A 23,934-nucleotide genomic window follows, 5' to 3' on the forward strand; every position below is an offset into this window, starting at 1 on the left:
GCAGGTGCCGCGCGGGAGGGGACGGCGGAGCGGGAGCACCCGCGGGCGGGCGGCTCGGGGCGCCGGGGAGCGGAGCTGGCGCCCGTGCCCGGAGCAGGGTGCGCGGAGACACGGCGCGCACGCGGCAGGGCTCGCTTTGCACCCATCTTAGCGGCCGGCAGGGAGAACGTCAAGGAAACACATCAGCCGAAAAGCCGTGTGGAACTGCAAAGCTTCCCGATATTCCCTCCACATCCCGATGTGTTACTTGCAGAAAAACAAAGCAACCTGACAAATGCCCTATTTGTATCGGCTGTAACACGCAAAATCAGATACAGACCCAGACAAAAATATGCTGTCATGCAGATAACTTTTATTACATTTGATGGAGGATTTTATACTGTATACAGTGATTTGATTTTCATTATGTAAGTTACATAAAGTGCTAGTACCGATCTTGTTCTCCTAAAATGACATTCCTGTCGGTGTGCAGCAGTGTGCATGCTGGCCTATTGTTTCTTTTAACATTTTAATTATGGAATATGRTGCTAACTCTTGTTCTATATCATGTGCCCTGTGCTTTCTTGTAAATATCTTATTTGCTGACAAATTATGGTGAATCCATCTATATTTGCGTACTTTAAAAAGTAAGTCTGGAAGGATAGTGGAAGGATAGGAATAGCTCCTGCCGAATGCCTGCAGTTGGAGTTCAGGTCATTCTATATCACCTAGTTACAGGGTGAGATTCCCTGCTTTCTGATGGATATCAAAACAGTATACAGGATCCCAAGTAATCCATGGTATAAGCACGGAATTTCTTGAAATTTGTAACTTCATGTTAATTAAAATGCTATGCTGTATAAAGATTTAATTGAAGAGTATAAAGGAAAAAATATATATTTTTATAACATATATGTATACATGAATTACTTAAGCACTTGYGAGTGTTTTTCTGGGATATTTCTTAATAAGTGACATGATATTATGCACTCACATTTCCTTTGGGAACTAGAATAACATTGTCTGTGTGAGTAGAATTTATGCTTGTGGATGAAACAGTATTTTCTGATGCGTTCAGAGAAATACTTAAGGACAGTGTCCTGGCACAGAGGATGCCAAGACTTTATTTTCTTTTTATTTTTTTTAAGGAATTATGACCAATCAGATTCATAAGATGCTCGATGTGTTAGTACGTATTGCAAGTGGAAGCAAAACATCTAATTTAATAAAAAAGGTTTAAAACATTTTTTTGTTGGTGGAGATAATCCACCTGAATCCTACTGGATGAAAATGAAAAAGGTAGCAGCAATGCTTTATTTCTTTATAGAGCATCTGCCGCTCTAATTTCTTCTGATTTCCCCTCCAAAATGTCAGTCCTGTGCTTAGATACACAAAAGCAGAGCTACAGATCAGAACAAATAAGGTGGACACTGATTAATATAAATTAACCGGGAATAAAGGGCACAGAAATTTGGAGAAAAAGGATGGAATTTATGTCGCAGCCTTGCAGCTGGAAGTGCTGGAGCTGGAAGCTTGGCTGTGTTGGCTGTGGAGCTTGCTCCTTCGTGGTGAGGTTTACCTGGCGCACTGGAGTTCTGCACTTGGTGGCCAGGGACGTTGCTGGAGTCCCAAACTGCTGATTCAGACCCTGTCCTGTGTCTGGGTTGTAATCTAATATGTAGAAACCTGAATCAGATGAGTAGAATGTTTTTAATCTTATTGCTGGGAGGATTGTGTCCRGATCCCCGAACCCACCGTCGTAATGCTGCTAGTTGGCAGAGTTTAACAAGACAGGGAACTGTCTTGAGAGCATCAGCCTCTTTGCAGGAGGCTGAGGCGGCGTGAGAAGCTGCTCTCTGTCTGCAGGAGCCTGTACCTGCCTGTACCTCTTGTACCTGCCTTCTGCACACAGGATTTTCTGTGGTCGTCTAAGTATATTTCTTAGAAGTCCTACCTTTATTTCTCTATAATAGCATTTTACCTAGTTCATTGTATTTAAAACAGTTTTCAGAGGTGTGTAATTAATACTTTTCTTCAGACCTTCCTGTTTTGAAATAGGATATTTTCTAGAGACCGGCAAATAGCGAAACCTTTTTTTGACATTGAGCCTTGGCTCCAGCAGCTGCCAGAGAAGCTGAATTAAGAACTGAGATGTGGCAGTTCAACTTTGGCAGTTGCATGGCAGCCTCTTCCACCCTGATGAGATAACACAGGATTTTACTCTCAGCATCAATTGATAGATTTGTTATAGTTTTTGTTCTGTTTTTTTTAAAGGCAGTGTGGATTAACACATTTGTTAAGGTTCTCAGGGAAAATTAAGTTCTGACCTRGGAGTACTTTAAAATAGTAGATTGACATCAATATTTACTGAATACCCAATACCTGCAAGGAGAATGTTGTTGTAATGGGAAATTACAAATGAGTTAATTAAGAGGAAGTATACATACAGACAATAAATTCTTGCCAAGCTGCAAGTTAGGTTTCTCTGCCCACGTGAGAAGGAGCAGCCAAAACATAACAAAACAAAGGAACAAACAAACCAACTCCAAACCCTAATCTATTTCTTAAAAGTACTTGTATCTATTTTGAAAAGCTTTAGAATGGCTTTTTTAGTGTGTTTTCCTCATGAGGAATATTATGACAGTGGCTGAGGCCATCACATGTTTGCATTTCCAGCATCTGTTTTACATGTCTGGTTTTGAGATGATCTATAGCTAATGGAGAAGAACGCAGAGGGAACACAATAGATAATTTGAATTTTGCCTATATCTCATTCTGGCGCTATTGTTCAAAAAGTGGTTAGAAACCTGCCTGTTCCTGCTGGGTTGTGCCTGTACGATAGTGCTTAGGCACATTGATTTTCAAGCATGTGAGTGAAGTTCTTTGAAATCAGTGAGGAGTAACCAGCACGTCTGGAATTAAGCAGGGTTCTAAAAGTTTTGTTGACTCAGAATCTTTGTTTCCAGACTGGGACTTGGGGGCGAAGGTTGAGGCTTATAATGAAAAATTTCTGTTGTATCCTTACAGGGAGGAAGGTGTCACAGCTACCTTATGTTCTGTGTGGAATCATATCTGTCATAATAAAAGATGTTGTTTTGTTATAGGAGAGGAAAATTTCAAACATTGAACTCCTTGGGTGCCTCTGCAGGACTGTATGGAAAAATACAGCCCACCAGAATGGTTGTTTTCCTTTTTTCCTTTTTTCCTTTTTTCATTACTGATCCCTGTTAATATCAGTTTGAGCAGGGATAATAATCTCATCTTGGTCCATTGTAAATGTTTATTGCAAATTAATTGACACAGTTTTTATCTCTGAGGAGGATGGGATACAGTGATTGAGCAGAAGAAGTTGGCAGATGCACGAGCGTTTCTCATAGTGGCTGACTTGTAGTGCTTGGCGTTAACTAGTGTCATCAGTCATTGTTTCCAATTAGTGTTTTTCTTGTTTAACTAAAACAGATYGCAGTTTCTAGAAAGTTTCAGACTTGTATACATGAGACCATTTATATTAACCTTTTGCAAGAAATACCTAGGTTTTTTTAATATACAGGTCAGGCAGCTTGCATTATAGGAAAACTGTGATAGTTGTGTTGCTGCTATGAGTTGAAATATAGGCTACTTGTTGAGATTAGATAGTTGTCATAAATTTGTCATCTTCTGTGTGAACTGTGTTAACAAAACCAGAAAATGTATAATTTAAGGCTTACCTTTTAAATATTCTGACTAAGCCACCATTAAACAGGAAGAGAATTGTCTTAATTTTTAAATAGCCGTTCAGTCTAACCAATGTCCTGAAAATAACAATACTAAATCAGTCATTTCAACTATAAGAGATATAATTGCAAAGTTTATAATAGTAATGATGCAAATAGGATGCAAAGATTTCCTTCTTAAATAGAAGTATTGTCACATTATATATACTCCATCTAATGATGATGCTATGCTATGTATTATGCTGTTACCCCTTGCTAGGATGCATTATCTTGAGGTAACTGCTCTGTGATATGTTCTGTTAAGCTGGCGTGTTTGTCAGTGCTCTCAAAGGTCTTTCCTTTTTTCACCCACGGAAAAATAATTTAGAATCAAAGTTATGTAATGTGGTATCTGATCAGGAACCAATCAAGGTCAATGAAACCGGTGTAAGAACTGTGGATGTTAAACAGAGGCCTCAGGCACCAGATGAGATTTACAGAATGGTTTGAATTTACTTGTTTGATATTTCTAAAACTTGGTTAATCTGGGGTGCCTTAATTCAAGATAAGTCACATGAGCCACATTAGTAAGGTCTTACATTATATTTAATATATATTCTTTGATGAACAGACACAATACACTTCAGACAAGGCATGCAGAGTTGCTTATTGCCTTCAAAGATCTTGATGCCATTTTATAATTTTTTAAACTCTAGACTGCTTTGGAAATCCCATTCTTAGGCTTTGATTGAGGAATATTTGCCTTCAAGTAGCTGATGAGCAGCAGACATTTCAAAAGGACTCTCACAAATCTCTGCTTTAACCTTTTCTTCTGCATGCCTGATGCATATCCTGCAACCAGTAACTTAGTTACTTTTGAATTTTCTCTTAATTAAGCAAGAGAAACAAAAATAAAGGAAGAAAGGAGGTAATCAGATGTGGCAACTTTCAGTAATAATATAATTGTGCTTTTTTTAAAAAAATCTTAAAGTTCAGATGCCAGAACCGTATTACTGCATGAGAGTTTGTGTTCATCTGAAAAAAAAAGAAATCTTTCATATCTCTGGTTACAGTAGAAAGTCTGAGAAGGGAAGATTCAAAAGTAAAAATTAATCAAAACCCTTTTTTTCTTATTTTTGGAAAATATATTTTCAAGTCAAATTTGAATTCTTTGGATAGTACTCTTGCTAGTCTTGCACCTTCCGAATCCTGTTTTGGGGGTTCTGTCCCTTGTGATAATTTCTAGTACTTGAAACTGTTCCAGTTCTGCAACGGAATTATTGGAAATGCTGGTGCTGCATCCAGCACTCGGAGAAGATGCAGTGAAATAGATCCAAGTCTGCTCCGATCTGTTATTGCCCATCTTTGCTAAGATGGGAGGAATAGCTGAGGCACTGGATTTATTAAGACTCCGCAGAATGGTATTTAATTTCATACGCCTGCCCCAAGATTTCCTCCTCAAATATGGAGTCAAAAAAAAAAAAAAAAAGCTACTTTTGGACATTTTAGCTCATATCCTTCCCTTGGCGTACCCCTCCATGCAAAGCTTCCAGTTTTCCACTTACAATTTCTATTAGATTTTTCATTAATGGAACATTGTTTCCTTATCTTGTGATGGCACACTCAAATGATAGTGATTATTAATCTAATACTATATATACCCAATTATAATATATAGTATATTATATTTTTATAATAAATATTGTATGTGTATATATACACACACATATATATATTTTATAAAAATCACTTAGCAACAGTCCTTGGCAATTTGTCCTCCTGAGTAAGACATGGTAATAGGGAATCTGGCACTTCTGTAGTTTCTCTTCTGTAAACAGATTATTGTGGAAGTCAAGCGTCTTTTTCAGAAAACCTCATCCACATATAATTACACAGAGAAATCTGGTGCAGCTTGAGCAGGAAGTATATTAAATAATTGAAATATCTAAATATTATAGTTGCTTTCTCACATAGAAAACTTTATTTAACTTTGCAGTTAGAAACTTCAAGTAATTAAACCTAAGGAAAAGAAAACTAGAGCAAATTAGTTGTCTCAAGAGAACTAACAGCAGTTTATGTGTGTGTGTGTGTGAGTGTGTGTGTGTGCATGTATAAAAAGAGAACCACAATCATCTAAGAACAAAATCTTAAAGTGCTAATCAGTCGACAAGAATCCAGTTCTTTCCGTTTAGAAATGAGTAAGGGATTTTGAGACCTATTTTCGTTACAAACTTTATTATTGCACTGTTTTTTTTYCTAGCCTCAACATGAACATACCTACCCATGAACATGAGTTTGGACGTTTTATCCCTAACCAGTCTCACTGGTGGCACAAGTGTGTTCAGCCTGTGTTTTTCATATTTTGTGCTTTAATCTGGAATTTCAAGTGTTTCTATGATCTGCCTAAGCAATATATGTTTTTGATTATATATATATATTTATATAAGAAATCTCTGCCTTTCTCCTTTGCAGAAGCACCTATGTGCATATTAAACCCATTAATTTTATGAAAGCAAACTAAARCAAAGCACATTCTTAAATATTTTTCAGAAGGGGAATCTTAATGATTCCAGAGAAGTCCAGTGAACTGGTGTCCAAGTCTTGTGTGAAATGCTGAAAAGATTTTTTTTTTGGTAGTTTCATCGATTTTTGTTTGTTTTGCTTTGTTGCAACTTAAAACTGCAGTTGAGGAATCAGACAAAATAAATTTAAATTTTTACTCAGAAGTGGGGTTTTTTTTGGTGATACTTGGTGAGGATATTTGTTGRAAAGCCTTTCTTTTCTAATATGGTGTGAAATTGACTATTTTGCATTTAAGTATTGACCTCACAATCCACTTGTTTAATTATTAACCATATTTACTTACTCATTAACCACTTCCAACAAGCTCCTTAAAATATGGGTTGTGTACTTAAAATATTTCAGTTACAACTTCTATCTACCCTTACAACTATGGGTAGATAGACTACCTTTATCAGAGAAGACCTTTTCTTAAGGTGTAGTTCCTGAATGTATTAACCATGAAACTTCAATAAATCCTATTAATTCCCTCACTGTTCATCCCTATTTGTCATTAGAACAGCTGACTACCATTAGTACTCGCACACTGGAAAAGGTCCATAGCCAAAGACTGCCAGTCTCTTGCTGATTTAGGTGGCAGCCATCAAGTATTATAGGAATTATTTTTTTCCACTCAACTGATAAGCATTTCTTTTATTTTTTTTCAGAAGTTAGGTATATTTCTCAGTGTATCCCATGATTTTTCTCATCCTGGTTATATTTGTACAAAAGAATAGCTACTGTTCATTTTGCAGTGGTGATTTGCTTTTGACTAAATGTTTGGGCAATCATGGACTTGGTGGCAAATAGGTTCCTACATACTTCTGTGGGTGTAATTCTGGAACTTACTGCTTGAAAATGTAATTTTGGAATGAGATTTAGTGTTAGCATAGTATGATAACGTATATATTCCTTTGTACATTTTTTTACCTTAAAGATAACCATTTGGTAAAATGGATATGTGTCTGATATGTGTTTTTTTTTCTTTCTGTTTGGCAGGGTAACTCCATCTTCTGAAAATCCCAATGGTGCTACCTGTAGTGTAAGTCAGGGAAAACCCTCTTTAAGAAGAATAAAAGGAAGAATACATAGAAGCAAAAGTCTTGATAGCATTGATTTCTGTGAATTCACTGTGAGTATTATATCCTTAACTTTTATCCTGTTTGAAGTTCTCAGAATTTTACTATAAAGCAGAAAGATGAAAAAGATTTTCTCCTTCTTTGATTAGATTTATCTATTTGCCAGAATTACAAAAGTTATTGTATTAGAACTTAGTGATTGATGAGAACTTTAATCACAACTCTATGCTACTAAATGTTAACAGAAGTGATGCTGCCTATCTAATTAAAGATACATAGTTACTTTTTTTTTCCTGGGCAAATATTAGCTATAAATTTTCATGCCAGTTTGTAATGTTGCCTCCTACATAATATGATGCAAACAATTAATCGGAAGTGGAGTAAATGTTTACAAACATCCATCTATATGTTATAGTAAAATTCTGGAATATGAAAAATCAAAGATGTTTTTGAATTATATTTTCATATTTAGAACTTGGAAAGCAAAATATGTTATTTTTTACAAGTTTCAAAACTTGTAGTATATGGCTGTAGTAAAATTACAGAAAAGGAAGTAAATGTTCCTAAAATATGTGTTTACTTATTGCTTCATAGTATCACAGATGATATCCCTCTAAGTTCCACTAAGTGGTATTGGTATAACCTTGTTTTCTTCTCTTTGGTTGAAGCTCAGAAAAGTTTGTATTAGTTGCAGAAAATGTCATGTTGTCAATGCAGCTAATATAAATGGCAACACTAAAATACTCATGTGTGGCTGGGGAAGCCTCCCTTTCCAGATGAAGCACCAGGGCGAGTGTGTTTCTGCATGCACTGCAGTGTGTCCTACAGAGGATGATGCCAGCACCATGTTCTTGATTTCCTCCTCCTCCTCCCCTCACCCAGGAYGTTTTTGTGTGGCATTAGTTAAGTCCTGCAGAACTGTTGTGGTTTGCTACAAAGAGCTTCTGGCTTGCCGTTCATGGAAATAAGGAAATTCGTAGCAAGGGTTRGTGATTTATATATATTGCATAGTGTATATATATTGCTTCTGCCATGCAGGTAAGCTACAATACACTGCTCCATAACTCGGTGCTCTCAGTGACTGAGCCAGCCTCACTTCAAGCTGGTTTTGCTGTGTCTATGCAACTACCATCACAGCGATGGTATCAGTGTACTGATTCCTTTACTGAAGGATAAAAGTTCCTTTAGGGAGTGAGATTACTGAAACAATAATTTCCGTGTATGCTGTATGGGTCTGTGTCTGTGTGGTCCTATTAGGGAGTGTTATCTAAAATCTCTCCGTACTCTGGGGGCCTTTAAAGAGAAAGAGATTATAGCCAAAGGTAAAAAGAGTATCTTGCACGTTGTAGAACCCTTGCAGAGAGATTTGAGACATGTAATAATGGGGTATGTCTGGATTTGTAGCACACATATATGTGGGCTACATATCTAAGCATTAATTATAAAGACCAGGAGAGGAAACTCAGTGTTGCTCTGAAGTCTTACTGGATGCTACACGTTTGGATAGCACAGATATCAACTATAAACATGAATTTTCTCACTACTGTACCTCTAGTTTAAAATCACACTGAAATATTCGTTGTTATTGTATAATAGTCCTTTTGTTCTTTGTAAATTGTGATCCAAAATATCCGAAGAAATAGTTGAGAGAAGAAGTGTTTCCAGAGGGCTCCCAGTTTGAAGTGCTTGTCTTGGTAGGTATCTTCTTCTTGTAAACAGGCTTGGGCACTTGCAGGTGGAATGAAATTGAAAATAGTAAATTTAACAGAACCAAGAAGTTTTTATACATGAGGAGGGAGAGAACTTTATAATCCTTTCTCTTTACAGTTCTTTTATGCATTAGCATAGCCATTTTATAAACAATATAGAGGAAAAGGCGTGCATTTAAAAATGGTGATGACATGCACTGATGAATTCAAAATAATTTTCACTGAAAAGCATCCAATGGACCACAGGTTTTCTTCAATATGCAACGGAATTAGAATCCATTAATAATTGTGATTATTACAGAATTTCAATTTAAAACAATGTCTGTTTGCATCCAAAGCTGATCCCTTTTGTAAAGCAATGTTMCCCATTTACAGACAAAATTCTTACTGAGAACAAATCCTGAGAGCAGGAAGAATTAAAAATAAAAGGTATGCCTCCTTTTCTCCAAGTGTGAAGAGTTTGGTACCCAGGAGGAAAGTTATTTTTCTGGATTTCTGTATGGTGTGCACATGCGAATATCCCATAAGCAAAAATGCTGTGCTTACTGCTTTGCTGTAACTTAGCTGTGGCAGGGGACAGGGTTGGGGAGCAGCATTAAGCTGATGAAAAAGCTTAATTTTTCTTTACAAGGGAGGGAATAGCCAGAGAAGTAACTATTGCTTGAGCAGAGGCCGGAGTGACTTGGTGCAGACGCGTTGTGTGGTGTTGCCATGTTGTGCAGTGTTGCCATCTGAGAGCCACCTTATCCTGCAGCATCCTTAGCAGACCTCGGGGAGATCCCCCTGGTTATGAGGGCTACAGGAGGCTATGGGGTTGCTGACAAATACTTTGGGTGTTATCACTAGAAAGTGGCAACTAGAAAGTGGGTGATTTGTGAGTGGATTTTGTAACAGTCGTGCGTCTCGTCGCCGCTTTGCTGAGATAGTAAGCAGGAAGATAAAGCAGTGAAATAGCTGATAAGCCACACAGTAATAGGACAGCAGCTCATTTAAAAGGTGTATCCATCTTCAGCTTCTTTCATATGTTGCTGTATCCTTTCCAAATAGCATTGCCACTCCTTTATCAAGTTAGGACTCGATTCCCATAACCTAAGTAAATGTGTTTTATTGCTCTTCGGTCCTTCTCTGTGGGGTTTTACTATACTCTACTTCTGCAGATACTAGTCCTTGAAATATTCACCTTTAGTGGCACATAGCAAAAATACCTATTTTGTGTTGTATATGAGTAGCTAGTTATCTGCTAGGTAGCAGTGTTGCATTCCCACATTTCAGAATACTAGAGAAAAGAACAGGATAATTAGCTCTCAGAGAAAGATGTGAGATACCTGCTACTTTGTAGAATTAGCTGATCATGCTGGTGTTCATTCCGTACAGTATTTTTAATGTTCGTTCCATTGGAGCAAGCTCTGGCTTTGTGGGAGCTTTGCTGTATTGCAGTAGCACTCAGAGTCCAAGTCAGCGACGGGGATTTTGTTCCGCTAGGCACCGTACAAACACTCAAAGTGTTGACTCTCAAGGACCTTACAGTCTATTTATAACAATAGGTAAGATGTGACTAAACTTTGATTCTTTAGCTACATATGGCTCTCAAGCTGTCCAAGCGCTGCACCAGTTCTAGGGCTCCTGAAGGTCACATGGGACTCAGGTGTACTTCTGAGCTGCTCTTTGTGATGGAGCCTTGAGACATCTAAAATACCCTCTTTTTCATTTTTAATATTGCAACTTTTTGATGGAACTTGAGAAATTACCGGAATTGTCATCTCGAAATTCATGCATATGGGGTGTGTGCTTAAAGGGATGTGAACATGACACCTTCCAACTAAAGCCAGCTCTGGTGGAAAAGGGAGCTGCCCTTGGAAATCAGAAGTATTGTAGGTTTTTTGCAATACAAAAAATAAATAGTTCTGCGTATTTTCTGGAGGCAGCTGCTGCTAGCCTGCTCTCGTAAACAAGTTTGCACTTAGCCTAAAGTCATAATGAAGCAGATGAAGCTGCAGCGCACTTCCACTTGCTGCAAAGCTGGATTCCAAAGAACAGTTTTGCCGAACATTATAGGAAGGCTTTTTCCCCCTTTTCCCTTCTTTTCCAGTCTTTCCTTTTCCAGATGTTTTGTCTCTCCCGGTGGCGTTCCGGCAGGAGGTGGGACTGGCTGCAGTCCTGGTGCTGTGGCGGCTGCTGGATGCCAGCAGCAGAGCCCAGGTAACGTGGTGGGAAGGAGCTTGGAGGAGCGAGTGCCCGCGTGCCGGCCTTGGCACCCGTGGGGAAGCTGCATCTGCAGGTGACAGGCGGGAAGCTCCCGGTGCTCCGTGTGCCAACCCGGGGCGCTGCCGCACGAGGAGGTGCCCGCGCACCCCGGGAGCCGAGCACGAGTGCCGCAGCATCCGTTGCCTCCTGCTGCTGCTGCTGCTGCTGCTGTGAATTCCACTTCTCTTATGATCTGTAATGACATTTTAGGGCTGTTTAGAAGCCTTACTCATTAACTTTCATGGATGTTTGTGGCAACATCCTTGTTTCGCTTCTCTAATCTCTTTGGTAGTTTTTTTTTCATGTATACAGCAAACTGAAGAGATCCCTCTTTTGTTTGAAAGGGCATTAGCAAGAAATGGGGTAAATGCACATGAACCCCGCAGTGAACAACGCTGAGGAGSAAGGCAGGATACTGTACTGTGCTGCCCAGGATATTGCAGAGCAGGGTGATGTGGTCTGTACTGAAACGCATGGATTTAATGCAATTTCTGTTTTATTTAACCCAAACTCCACTTCCCTTTATCATCCTTTATCATTTTGTAAATGACTATCGTAACAGCTTTTGGAGTGATAGATACCATTCAGTAGTTTTGATTTTAAATAACAGCATTCTATGTTTATACTTTCTTTTGTCTATTTCTCTTGCTGGGTATTTTAATTTGAATGTGTGTCTGCTAGAAGGGGTAAAACAGTGAATGAGTTAAAATAGAAATGATATGTAGCTTGTTTTTTTCCTAGGATGGAGATATAAGAACACCGCTTAAAAAAAAAAAAAAAAAGAAAAAGAAAAAGAAAAAAGTCCTGCAGGTATTTTAGTCCTCTTTGTAGCGGAGGAAGGAAGAATTCATTAGCACAGCTGGAGTCTTGTAGATGTCCTTAATTTGTTACTGTTCAGAGAAGTGTAGTTTTTCTGCAGCTGTTTGTGAGAATTAAATCCTCTGTAGTAGCTTACACTTCCTTCACAGTGTTGCTGTTGCACAAGACCAATTTCATGCAAGTGAATCATTTATTTCAATTAACTGCAGAATATGTAAGTGGTTRGATAAAACAAATAATTGTTTTAAAATACCTTGGATAAAACAAACTGCCTAGAACTCACTCCTTGAATAAGGGCAATGCTGCACAGAATTGCTACTATTATAATAAAAGTATGCTAAGTCTTTCTTTTGTATTTCCTTTGTCAAATAAATGGAAAAAGCAGAAAGATGCATATTATATAGTTAGTCATTTCAAATACAAAGAAAATACTTTTTTTTTTTTTAACTCATTTTGRTTGGAGCAGTTTTGAAATACGAAATTACCTGAAAGAGAAAATACTGCAGTTTTTTGATCCAGGATTGTAACTCTTCCAGGAAAGGAATATACTTTCAGCATTGTTCATTTCTCTCATCTTACCTTGTATTTGAGAAAAGAAAAATCCCAAGTTTTATGTAAGAATGTGCCTGAACGTTGAGACAAATTATTCTTAAACACCACGCTTGGTGAAACTTAAGCAGCCGTTAGAGTAATCAAAGGATGATAATCCTAAATGAGCAACTAATGTAAATTGCTGAGTTTAAAATTGCGACTGACTTTTCTTCTTATTGTTAAAATTAGACTGCTATTAATATATCATAGCTGGAAATGTTCCAAAATGTTCCAAAATTTTCTATTTTTCAGTAAGGCGTACTGTGAATGTTAGTAAAAGAGGAATAAATTAAGCAGCACATTTACTTGTTTGAATTGAACACCAAAGGTTAAGTTTCCTAATACATTCAGTACAGCAGTTTGAAGCTCCCACAAATAGTAACTCAGTAATAATTATCRTAATAGCAGCTAGATTTTCATTTAAGTTTAATTAGAAAGATATTTTTAAGTGGGTACATTTTCAGTTTGTTTTCTTTTTCTTGTCAGAATAACATTATGAATTGGGGCAGATGGAATTATATTAATATAATCCTTGGTATTATTTAAAGTAATAGCCAGCTGATTACTTGGACACCGTCACGCTTTGCATATGTGATTGTCAGTTGTCATGTCTCTCCTTATTTGTTTAGAAAATGTCAGAAGATATGTAGGCCATCCTGTAGTTTGTCTTTAAATTATGTAATAGCAGATCCCTTACTGTGGTTGCATAGGATGTTAGTGTCTCAATGTTTCTCATGTGCCCACAGGCGCTTTCCCCCTAGGAGGCTGAAGCTCCAAGCAGGGTTCAGGTCCTCACTCGTCCCTCCATGAGCCCCAGGATCCAGGGCAGCTGCAGGGCACTGAGAAGACCCCCTAAGTCTGTCCTCAAGGTGCTTCCTTGGATGTCTTAATCCCTGGACGAGGCTCTGGGTGCCTCCACATGAAGATCAATGTTGTATTAAAGTGATTTGATAGGGTGACTCAGGAAAAAATACATAATTCATATGAATATAACCTTCCTAAACAATTGCTATTTATCTGCTACTCCTCGGGCAGATGCTAATCTGAGTGTTTCAATGGCTATTTATCTGAGTGTTTTTACTGAAAAATCTTAAATTTTCACTGTTATATAGCTTAGAATGCCTTGCCATTTTGTAAGGTGTTATATATATACACATATATTTAGTAAACAGCTATTGCTGACCAAAAGCGTTTATAATTTTATAATTGACTTTGTGAGTGAATTTATAATGTTTCTGAGCCTAAACATATTTCTCTTTCATGCCTGCAGTTGCCCCCTGATTTATTTGTATAGTCGAAATTAAAATTATGTGGCTCAATCTAATTTTCTGTTATTGATAGATTTATTTGTTTGACCTTTTCTCCAGCGTTGTGTTCAGAGAGAGGCAGACTAGCTTGTATATGTGGAAACAAGGACAGCAACAATTTCTGTTGCAGACTCTCAGCCTTGTACTTAAAAATAGCAAATAACAGAAGTGTCAGTATGAATGGCTTTTCAAATATTACACTAGAATATATATGCTGAAAATTCTCGTAGCTTGTCTATTTTAATATTTATATTTGAGAGTTGGGGCTTTTTTTCTCTTTTGTCAACATTTTTGGCCTTACCAGAATCATCTCCCCTTGGAAAGCAGACTTTGTGCAAGATTAATTCTAAAGGTCTTTACATTTTATGTTTTTTATTCTGAAAAGCTCTTATGAGTTGTTTTTGTCTGCAAAAGCTGCTTGGAATTTTTTATCACAAAATCCATTGCTAAATCTGGGCATTATTGGCCAGTCTTCAAGGATATAAAAATTTCCTGGAGAAGGTAAGGATTCTATAATGCCAGGATTGTCAGCCTCAGGATAAAGTGTTCGGGGAGGGCGGATTTTTTTTCTTGCTTCTTTTTCCCTCAAAAAACCTGAAATGTTTCCAGTGACCTTCAGCTCACAGATTCAGTCTGTGTTACTCTCTCAGAAAGAGATTTCCTTGGTCTATGCTTGACCATACTGAAGGAACTCTCCTGGTTAGGAATGGGAATACTAGAGTTCCCCACAGTATGAAAAACTTTAAATTCAGGGGGCACCGAAATGAGCAGAAGAATCTTCTTTTTCCTGAAAAATGGGAATTCATCTACATAACAAATCAGAGTATCTTCCTAAATTATGTGCAAAGAAAATAGYCACAGCTGTAATTATGATCTTCATGGGTTTAGGAGTTTTTAATCAGCTGCCTTTCACAAAGTGGGATTCTTTTAAAGAATTTAAAGAATCTTTTAAAGATTCTTTTAAAAGATTTTAAAAGATTTAAAAGATTTTAAAGATTCTTTTAAAGATTCTTTTTCAGTCAGACAGGCCAGTGTTAGCATGCAGCTACTTTTGGACCCTTCCAGATAAACAGACATAGATTCATGTGTAAATTATGTGAGCAGAATATCTACAAATTTTGTAGTCATACTCGTTTTATCTTTGATAAGCCTGAAGATGCATATAATCAAATGCATAAAGCAGAAGGTGTAAGACAAGCTGGGCAAGATCTTGCCCAAACCTTMTTGCCTTGCAAGATCTTCCTTCATTAGGAGGTCTTTGAGATCGCTTCTTTCTTGGGTTACAATAAAAGATAAAATAATCAAAGTGCTGCCTAACTGTAGCTTAGATACTCCAGTCAGAATTGTTGTCAGAAATCTCTCCAAGTGGCTGTTTCACAGTRCTGGGTTGTATTTCTTTCTTTATTCTTCTGAAAAAGCATCTCAGAGAGATGAGAAGGTGGCATGAGTGGTTCATTAGTTTCCAACTACCTCTCTTCCCCTGAGCATGATTGGGCTTCATCTGTCACCAGCCAGCTACTGTGGTGCCCATATTCCTGCACATTGCATTTGGATACAGAGCGTTACTGGGTCAGTCCATTTTCTGTCAGTWGGTCTCAACACAAATTTGAGTTTTGTTGACTATAAACTTCCTGTCAAATTATACCCCTCTGCCAAGAGCTGGGCTTGACGCTAGTCCTGCAGCAGTGGTGTAAATTGCCAGCATCACCCCGTCAGTGTCTGCTGTCCCCAAAATTCTTTATTTTGCTAGTTAGAAGTCCCAGCAGGTTCTTTGGAATATGTCATTTATCACCCAAATAAAATATTCCTCCTCTTTAACATTCTTCAGCATTTGAAGCAGTTCCCTGTCCAGCCCATTCCCAGTTGYTCCCATCCAAATAGCTGACAAGTGGGCCTAGCAGGGAACAAAGGAATTTGCCTTAAGCAGATGGTTTATTTTAAGAGGATGCAGTAGCACTAATGTGGAAGAAATGACAGGATCCTCTCTGCAGTCAAAAAAGATTTTGGAATGTATGCAGTGGCATAAGGCTTAGCTGCAGCCACTTCTTGAGAAGAAATAAAATGTTAAAATATGGGAAATATGATTCTCTGCATTGAACGCTGAAGATAAATTATGTTCTAAACAGCACCTAAGTCTTCAGCCTAGGAATTCAATAGAATAAAACGATTGTAAGCACCTTGGAATTGAGACTGCATGATTCTGCAAAAATACCTTAGGAAATGTCTAGGAGATTTTTTTCCCAGCATTTTATTTCTAAAGTCCATAACTCTGGATGTAAAACAAACTGTTTGTGTGCTGTCCTTAGTCTGAAAAATGAGTTAGAACGTGTCAGTGGTCTAGGGGAGTTAGCGTGGGCTGACTCAGTACTTGCAACAGTAAAAACACTTTTAGTTTGCAAAGATTCTGGTTTCTCTTGGCTGAGATGTCCTTTCTGTCCTCTGGCACAGTTTACTTGATTTTTCAAAGAAATATTGGATGTTTGTTACCCATTTATATCTAAGAAAAGCAGCTTGCTTCTCCCACYGGTATAATATGCCTTTGCATATTGCAATGCAGTATTTGGTGAGGAAGCCTACAGGACTGGATAACCTCTAATGAGCAGCTGCCTTTGGATATTTGGCACTGTTATTAGCAATATACTATTGGGATCACAGGCTCCTGTAATAAATTTAGCAGTCTTGGCTGTACTATCGTTATACTTCTCTAGCACCCCTCAGAGCTAGAGAATTTGAAAAGTACATCTTTTATTCTTACCGTGGCCACTGCATGAATAGGAAGCAAACCAGGAGTGCACTTCTATGAAGATTTGACATTTAAATTTTGATATCTACTGCCTTCCACCAGCTGTATGCTGTGCTGCTTTGCTTTGCCCGCGAGGACAACCCAGGGCACACCTACTGCAAGGTTATCAATGACAAGGATGGGGAAGAGTCAACAAGGGGAAGATAAGGTCTTGGAGCTGCCCAATATATGCCGAAATCAGAGCATGATGTGCTCAGAGTTCCTGAGCACACTGCAAAGGGAATTTGGCAAAGGCAAATGCTCCAGTCTGAGGGACGTGTTGAGTTTCAGTGAGGTGCCGTGCAGTTCTTCAGGTAAAGGAAAATAATGAATTCAAATATTAGAGTGTAAAATAGGGAACATACAACATAAGTTACAACCATAGTTGATCTCAGGAAGAACTCTTTGACTTACCTCTAATTACTGCAGAAAATTATTATGAACTCACATGCATTGTAGTGGGATCCTACCTGAAGTACCTTGCACTTTTTCAAGTCTATGTGGTTTTTACACGTAGACAGTCAAATGCTGCTTTTTGAAACCATGATGTATTTACTCTTACAAGATAGAGAAATAACCTCTGAAATTAACAATACCTCAAGGGATACTTGAACACTTCTCACAATTTATAACTGGCTATACAGGCTTCATTCTTCTATTCTTAACCATGCAAGCACATGGAGCTTGGTTGACTAAGCTGACCAAATTAAACTTACTTGKTTACTAGCCAGTGTTTGCATAACCATGAAAATACATGGCTTTTCCTTCTCTATCCGCAAAGCAATACAGGGTGACCTGAATCAAGCTTATTCATGTTGCACCGTCTTACTGAAGATCTTTCTAGTAACTGCATTCAGTATTTCCTTTGTGTTCATTGGTAGCATTTTTGGGCAGTATAACACGGCAGCTCTGAGTGCCTGGATGATGCCTGCTGAACTGAGAGCTYGCAAAGCACTAGCAATCAAGGGATGCAAACATCTAGAGCTGGATTGCCTTCATTTCCCTGCTTCATAGCAATTCTTTTACTGTATGTTCACTGRCAAATAAGGATGAGCTCAGATACATGCCCAGAGATACGATGCGTGAATCCAAAATTTTGTAGCCAGTACTTCGCTCTCTCAGATTTGCATCATTAATCTCCTTTGAGGTATTCATTTCAGAGATCCAGAACTACTGGTGCAATCTGTGGGGCAATCTTGGGACTTCTAAAGATGAGTGCTAGAAGAATGCAATTTGGGATGGAAAACAGATAACTGGAATAATTTTTAAAACGAATGCAAAACCATCCAGATAATGGATGAGTCAGGAGAATTTGCTGGACTTGATCCCGAACTCCTAAAATTCCCTGGCAGGGTTTAATTTCTCTTCYAGCAGTGCAAACTTTTCCACTTAAGATAGTGCATTTCCAATAGTGCTTCTACTTTGTGGTGTGCTCACAATATTGGTAATAACACATTTTGCAGTGTTATATTTCATCTACTGATACATATTACCTTGTAAGAATATTATATACTGGCATAGATAGCAAAATGCGAATATAAGTTAAGAAGATAGCAGTGTAASTAGCTGGGTGCCAGCAGAAATCTTGCTTACAGACTATATGATTCCACTCATAATCTGTACGATTATCAATATGGAGCTTGTGTTCCTTTCAAAAAGCCTTTTCCCTTTAAAAAAGGAAAGCATTTAAAAGCGTTTTCTTCAACAAGGAGATGGGAATAACATACTTGTTTGGGATGAGACATTAGATGTCCTTGACTAGATCATGTTCATTCTATGACATCCAAAAACACCAGCTGATGCACTGCAAGCAGATTTTGCCCSCTAATGATTCTCCTCACTCAGGGGTTCCTTAATGGTTTTACATTAATACTTAAATAAGGTGTCTTCCTTTTTTTCTTGTATTCCTATCCATTCTTATTCTTATCTGTTCTTATTTATATTAGAGTAGTTCCTAGATCCTAGTAGTTCCTAGGATCAGGAGTCACTGTACCAGATGCTCTACAGATATGTAAGAAGATCCAATTTTCTCTAAATCAGCCATGTTCACATGCTAAGATATTTTTTAAAACAGTTGTATAGATACATTAATTAAAAATAATAAGGGGCAGATTGGTAATAGTTTTGATTCCCATAGTTTTATCTGATGAACGTTGTGCTGTGTCTGGCTGATCAAGTGCTCTGAGCTCAACACAGGAAGGCTGCATAGTTGGTTATTCCTTGGGAGAACTTCTGGACATTGGAGAGGGTTCGTAGTAGCTAACTTCTGGGGAAATGTGAAAAAAAAAAAACGTATTTATTGAAATAATTTCCTTACTGACTTACAGCTCTGTGGCCACATTTCCTGCAGATTAATAAGGCAGGATTCCAACTGCACTGTCTTCTTGCATAGAAAGAAATTATGAGATTTGCACAGAGATGTGTACGTGGTTGAAGGGGTGTTTAACCAAACGGAAGAAGAACTGGGCTGGAACGTGGGAAGCTGCGAAGTGTCACTCCGTGTGCGTTTCCTCGGTCGTTTTAGAGGAACACCAGCAGGGAGCAGGGTTGTGCCGCACGCTGCCCTGGTGCCGCCATCGCCCACAGGGGCCTTGTCCAGCGGCCTGCTGTGGGATGTGCTTTAAAATTCTGCTTCCTACAGAAGATTCGTATATTCAGTCTGAAAATGGTGAGATCAGCCTTAAAATGTTTCTATAAGATAGTCCAAAAGTTCTATAGGAGAAGGCAGAAAACAGTCAAACCTGGAAAAATAATAATAACCTCTCCTTACACCCCAACAYACACAATACTCCACCTCCAAACACCAAAATGCTGTGATTTAAGTCACAGTTTTGACTGKTTGGACCTGGTGGTGTTTGGGGTACATATCTGGAAAACCACAGTCGTGGGTTTCTTCCCCTTGCGTATTTACATTTGCCATGTATTTGCCAGGTTGATCCCATTGCACTTCCAGTTRCAAGCGAAAGCTGGGAGCTTTAGCCATTCCATCCCTACGCAGCTCTGACAATAAAATTAAGCACCTAAATGAGGCTAGCAGCCTTTTCAGAGTTGGATGTGGGCTAAATTTAGATGTGGTGTGAATAGTGTTGCAAACTCTGTTTGCATGCAGTGAAATAGTGAGATAATAAGCAGGAAAAATAGCTGGAAGAATTGATGAGACAAAGTATGGACATTATATGTTTAGCACAATGATTATAGCAACTTATCTGCCCATATAAAACAGGCTGTATAAACAGACTGTATAAAACGTGAGACAAGCTACAGAGACCTCACAAATGTAGGTTAAGACTGGATCCTTTGAAAACATTTTTTGAAAAAATGCTTTTTGTCCACATACATGAGTGATAGTATCACAAATCTACTCATAGAAAAATGTCATTTGGGAAATGAGTAGAATTTGCTTGCWTAAAATCAAGCATTTGTATKAAAAAGAATGTACATATCCATCCCTAAACCCACTGGAGTTTTGTTGATAATGACCAGTTGTTTCTCCTCGTCTCTTTTACTGCTGCATTTTTTCTTGTTTTCCAAATCTTGTGCTAATTAGCCCCCTACCTGCCTTTTCCCAATGCCAGTTCTCACTGTCTCACACCACGATCAGTGCCTGAATCCCCTTCCTTCTGTCTTATGCTGGCTGAAATCCACCTCTCTGCATGATAAATATGTTAATTAATTTTCTCATATACTGGACTATTATATAAAACTTTAAACTTGTTTTATCTAATCTTTCATATTAATCACATAGCTTCTTACAACATGTATGTAATTTCATAYATGTTTTGTAATACCATTGGGATAATTAAGAGGCCACGTCTCCAACTATATACTTCTGTGTTATCCCTAGTAACTAAAAGGAGACAGAAACGCACCRTGAAGCATCCATCTCAGGCTGAATCTGTTCTTCTCCCTGTCCGTTTTCAATACATTCAGTTGCTCTTTGGAAGAGCAGGAATGTGCATGGCAGGGAGGGCTGTGGAGGTGGCGAGCAGTGGGATGACACTGTGCCTTAGAACTGCCGTGCTGCAAAGGACAGGACAGGACAGAGCCGTGGGAAGCATCCGTGCCGAATGCCGCAGTGTTGCAGTTTCCATGGACTGTTTTGTGCCTATCAAAGGTAAAATCTCTGCTAATATTAAATATTCAATTTCCATAGTATTTGCCACCCAAGAGTGTGGCACATGATACAAACATCAGTATCAGTAGTTCTACAATTCCTCTCTCCTGTTTGAGTGYCTACAACTAGATGCTGAAGATGCTTCCACTAAGCAAAAGTTTCCATTTTCTCTAAAGGGCTCCATTGCTAAAGAGATTCGTTTAGGCCCCTTAAGCCAAGTTGTTAATATTCTTTTCAAAACTGTTAGCATTAATATGTATTCTGGAGGCACAAGTATCTTATCTCTATTTATAATTCCCAAAGTTCTACCCTCAAAAYGTCATTGGCAGTGAGTTTAACAACATTTCAAGAATGATATTCTTTTTAATATTTTTACTGCTGTTGAGATGGCTCATCTATTAGTTTATTAAAAATCTTCTTGTTCTGATAATCTGAGAAAAAAGAAGAAGATTCTCCTAATCTCCATACCCATCATACTCTCGGTTTGTCCTGTTGCAGTCTTTTCAATCTTTCTTCGTAAAAAAGATTTTTTGTACAATCTTGTATCTTTCCTCTGCAGTGCCCCTGGTTCTGAAGCTCCCTTTTAGGGAGGGATGACACATAAGTGTAGAATTCAGGTGAAGACCCATCACCAGTTCCTTTAGGGTATTATAATGTTTCCTATGTTATTCTCCATCCAATTCTATATGTATCTTAACATTGTGTTCCTTTTTTCTTGGCTAAAGATATATACAAAGAAAGCTCAGATCTTTTTTACTCTTCTCTCTACAGCTGACTTAAATGCCACAAAACTTGCTTGCACTGATACAGTTAATTCAGAGCTCTCATTGTAAAAAAAAATTGTAAATGTGATCATTTCTTTTTTTTTTTTTTTTAATTTGCATTAGGTGAGATTCCTGCATTTAAGTTTATTTGTTTCCATGTTGTCTGTTCTGCTTGTTGCTTAGGATTTCTGAAGTTGTTCATCGTATTTTTGATTCTGACTTATGTCAATCATCTGCAGACTTTTTAATTTACTGTTCGTTACTCTAGCTAGATTATCAATTCCTGTATTAAATGAAGGAGGACTTAGTACTGAACATGGACCAATACAGTGCTATGGTAAAAATTAACTACGTATTTTTATTTTTCACTTTAGAACCAGCTTTTGACCAAAGATAGATTTTAGAACTTTAAATTACCTTTGTCAGGTTTGGTTTTAGGAATTTTGTATTTTTAAGGGCTGTCCATTTGTTCAAGTAAGGAGAAATTAACTTTATTTCTGTATTTTTCATTTTGTTAGCACCCAGCAAGCCAGCAACCTCACTATGAGTGCACTTTACAAATACAGGTACATCAAGAACCAAAATGAGGCATCTTGGTGTATTAGAAACCTTTTACCATCTCATTGRTTTTATTTTAGCTGCATTATCAGCCACTGCCCTGCTGCAATAGATATGAAGCTGAAAATGGTAATGGACATGCACAGTGCAATGAAAGAAAACACCAACTGAATCAAAGTCCTTTAATTCAATTTTGTCAATGCCTACTAATCTTCTTTTGCTATTTTTCTCCTCTTATTGTCATACAGCACTGAGACCTCATTAGCGCTGTCTTGCTTTGCTTGTAATAGCTTTTCTTTAAATCCATTAATGCTCCCAATGGGATTACTCCAAGAATCTGAAGGGAATCTTCAAGAGCGGATTGTTACATTTTTAAAAAGCAGCGTGTCAGTCCTACTCGTAAAAAAGTTAGTGAATTCTTGATATTCATGTCTCCCTCACTGATGTGAACAGTAGCTTTGGCAGGAAACCTGTATTTATTCCCTGTACATCTGTGATAAAATTGTTGAAGTAATCAGAAGATGGTCAGTTACTGTTTTAAATGACTGCGCTGTAAGAAGTGCTTGAAACACCCTAAATTAAAACAAATAAACAAACAAAAAAACTCTCCTGTTTGGTTGTCCAGTTGGCCTTGATTTCACTAAGTTTTTGCAACGTGACATTCAGCAGCCGGAGGGACCCGGGAAACTGGGAAAGGCTTAGAAACACGAAGCTGCTGCCTGATGGTAGCACTCTCGGTTACTATTTACCAGCAGGAATGGCTTTATCTCATTACTGTTCCCTTGGGGTCTAAGCCTAGCCCACACACATACCAGAATATTTAAATATGTATAGAAACTATTTTCAAACCCTTTGAATCAAGTTTTCTCTCACCCCAGCTGGCTTTACTTCTGCGTTGTGGTCTCTGTTGGGTTCCCATGCTGAACTTGTAATTCTTTCATGAATGTTTCCTTAAGGGAAACCACAAAATCTGCTGAYACCAATGAATTTCAGCATTCAAAAGACTAAATCGTCTCTAAATGTCAAGTTATGTTGCAGGTACATCATTCTTTAGTGTCACTTCAAGGCTTTAGTTCACACTGCGAGCGGGAATGCACCAGTGTGTTGTGGACTATGAGTCATCAAGAAACCTGCAGTCTGTCATTGCAAAAGTAACGTATACTGTGTCTGCTATTCAGAATTGCGGATCAGAGGTTGTTTTAACAACCTTAAATTATCTAAAACTGCAAATGAAAGAAAATTGGGAGCTAGAACTGAGAGATAAGGCAACAAATTCTGCAGCAAATAAATTCAGGGAAACTTCTGAGTATTGTCTGGAACTTTTTAACTTTTATCTCCATRGATGGAAAGATTCCTGGACACAATAGAGATGTCAGTAAGAGATGTTCTCTTTCTGGCTTCTCAGCCAGATCTTCTCTTTCCAGATTTGGAATTATGCTCCCGACTAGTGAAATTCATTTGAAATTCTTTCTTGAGAAAGAGCAGAGTTTCTCGAAGAGCAGAGAAAGAACCATAATTATTAGTTTAGTTTGGAAGAGAGGCATATTATCTGTTTAGAGTTAAGTGTGTAGGTAGCTCATTAGAGTTAAGTTAAGCTCATCTTATAGTTAAGTGTGTCAGTAGCTCAAATACCATCCTTTGGAACCTTCTTAGGAAAGAGTTYCCTTTCCTGACATTGGATTCCACTTGATGCTTAGGAGGGAGGATCTTTGTGTTTTTTTTGTAGATAAGACAGAT

General features: G+C 38.0%; 1 protein-coding gene across 2 annotated transcripts in view; it reads left to right on the top strand.

Moving 5' to 3' along the window:
• Nucleotides 1-23,934, top strand: part of TJP1 (tight junction protein 1) — a 174,028-nt gene that overhangs the window by 32,756 nt on the left and 117,338 nt on the right. Inside the window, exon 3 of one of the 2 annotated variants that reach the window (XM_026052844.1) lies at nucleotides 7,230-7,362. In XM_026052844.1, the coding sequence (XP_025908629.1) occupies nucleotides 7,230-7,362 (133 nt within the window). Of the gene's footprint in view, nucleotides 1-7,229; nucleotides 7,363-23,934 lie in introns of those variants that run through there. The other variant, XM_026052854.1, reaches the window with a different exon arrangement.

The sequence above is a fragment of the Nothoprocta perdicaria genome, unplaced genomic scaffold, assembly GCF_003342845.1.
Source record: "Nothoprocta perdicaria isolate Ctin4 unplaced genomic scaffold, notPer1 scaffold_113, whole genome shotgun sequence".
Lineage (NCBI taxonomy): Eukaryota > Metazoa > Chordata > Aves > Tinamiformes > Tinamidae > Nothoprocta > Nothoprocta perdicaria.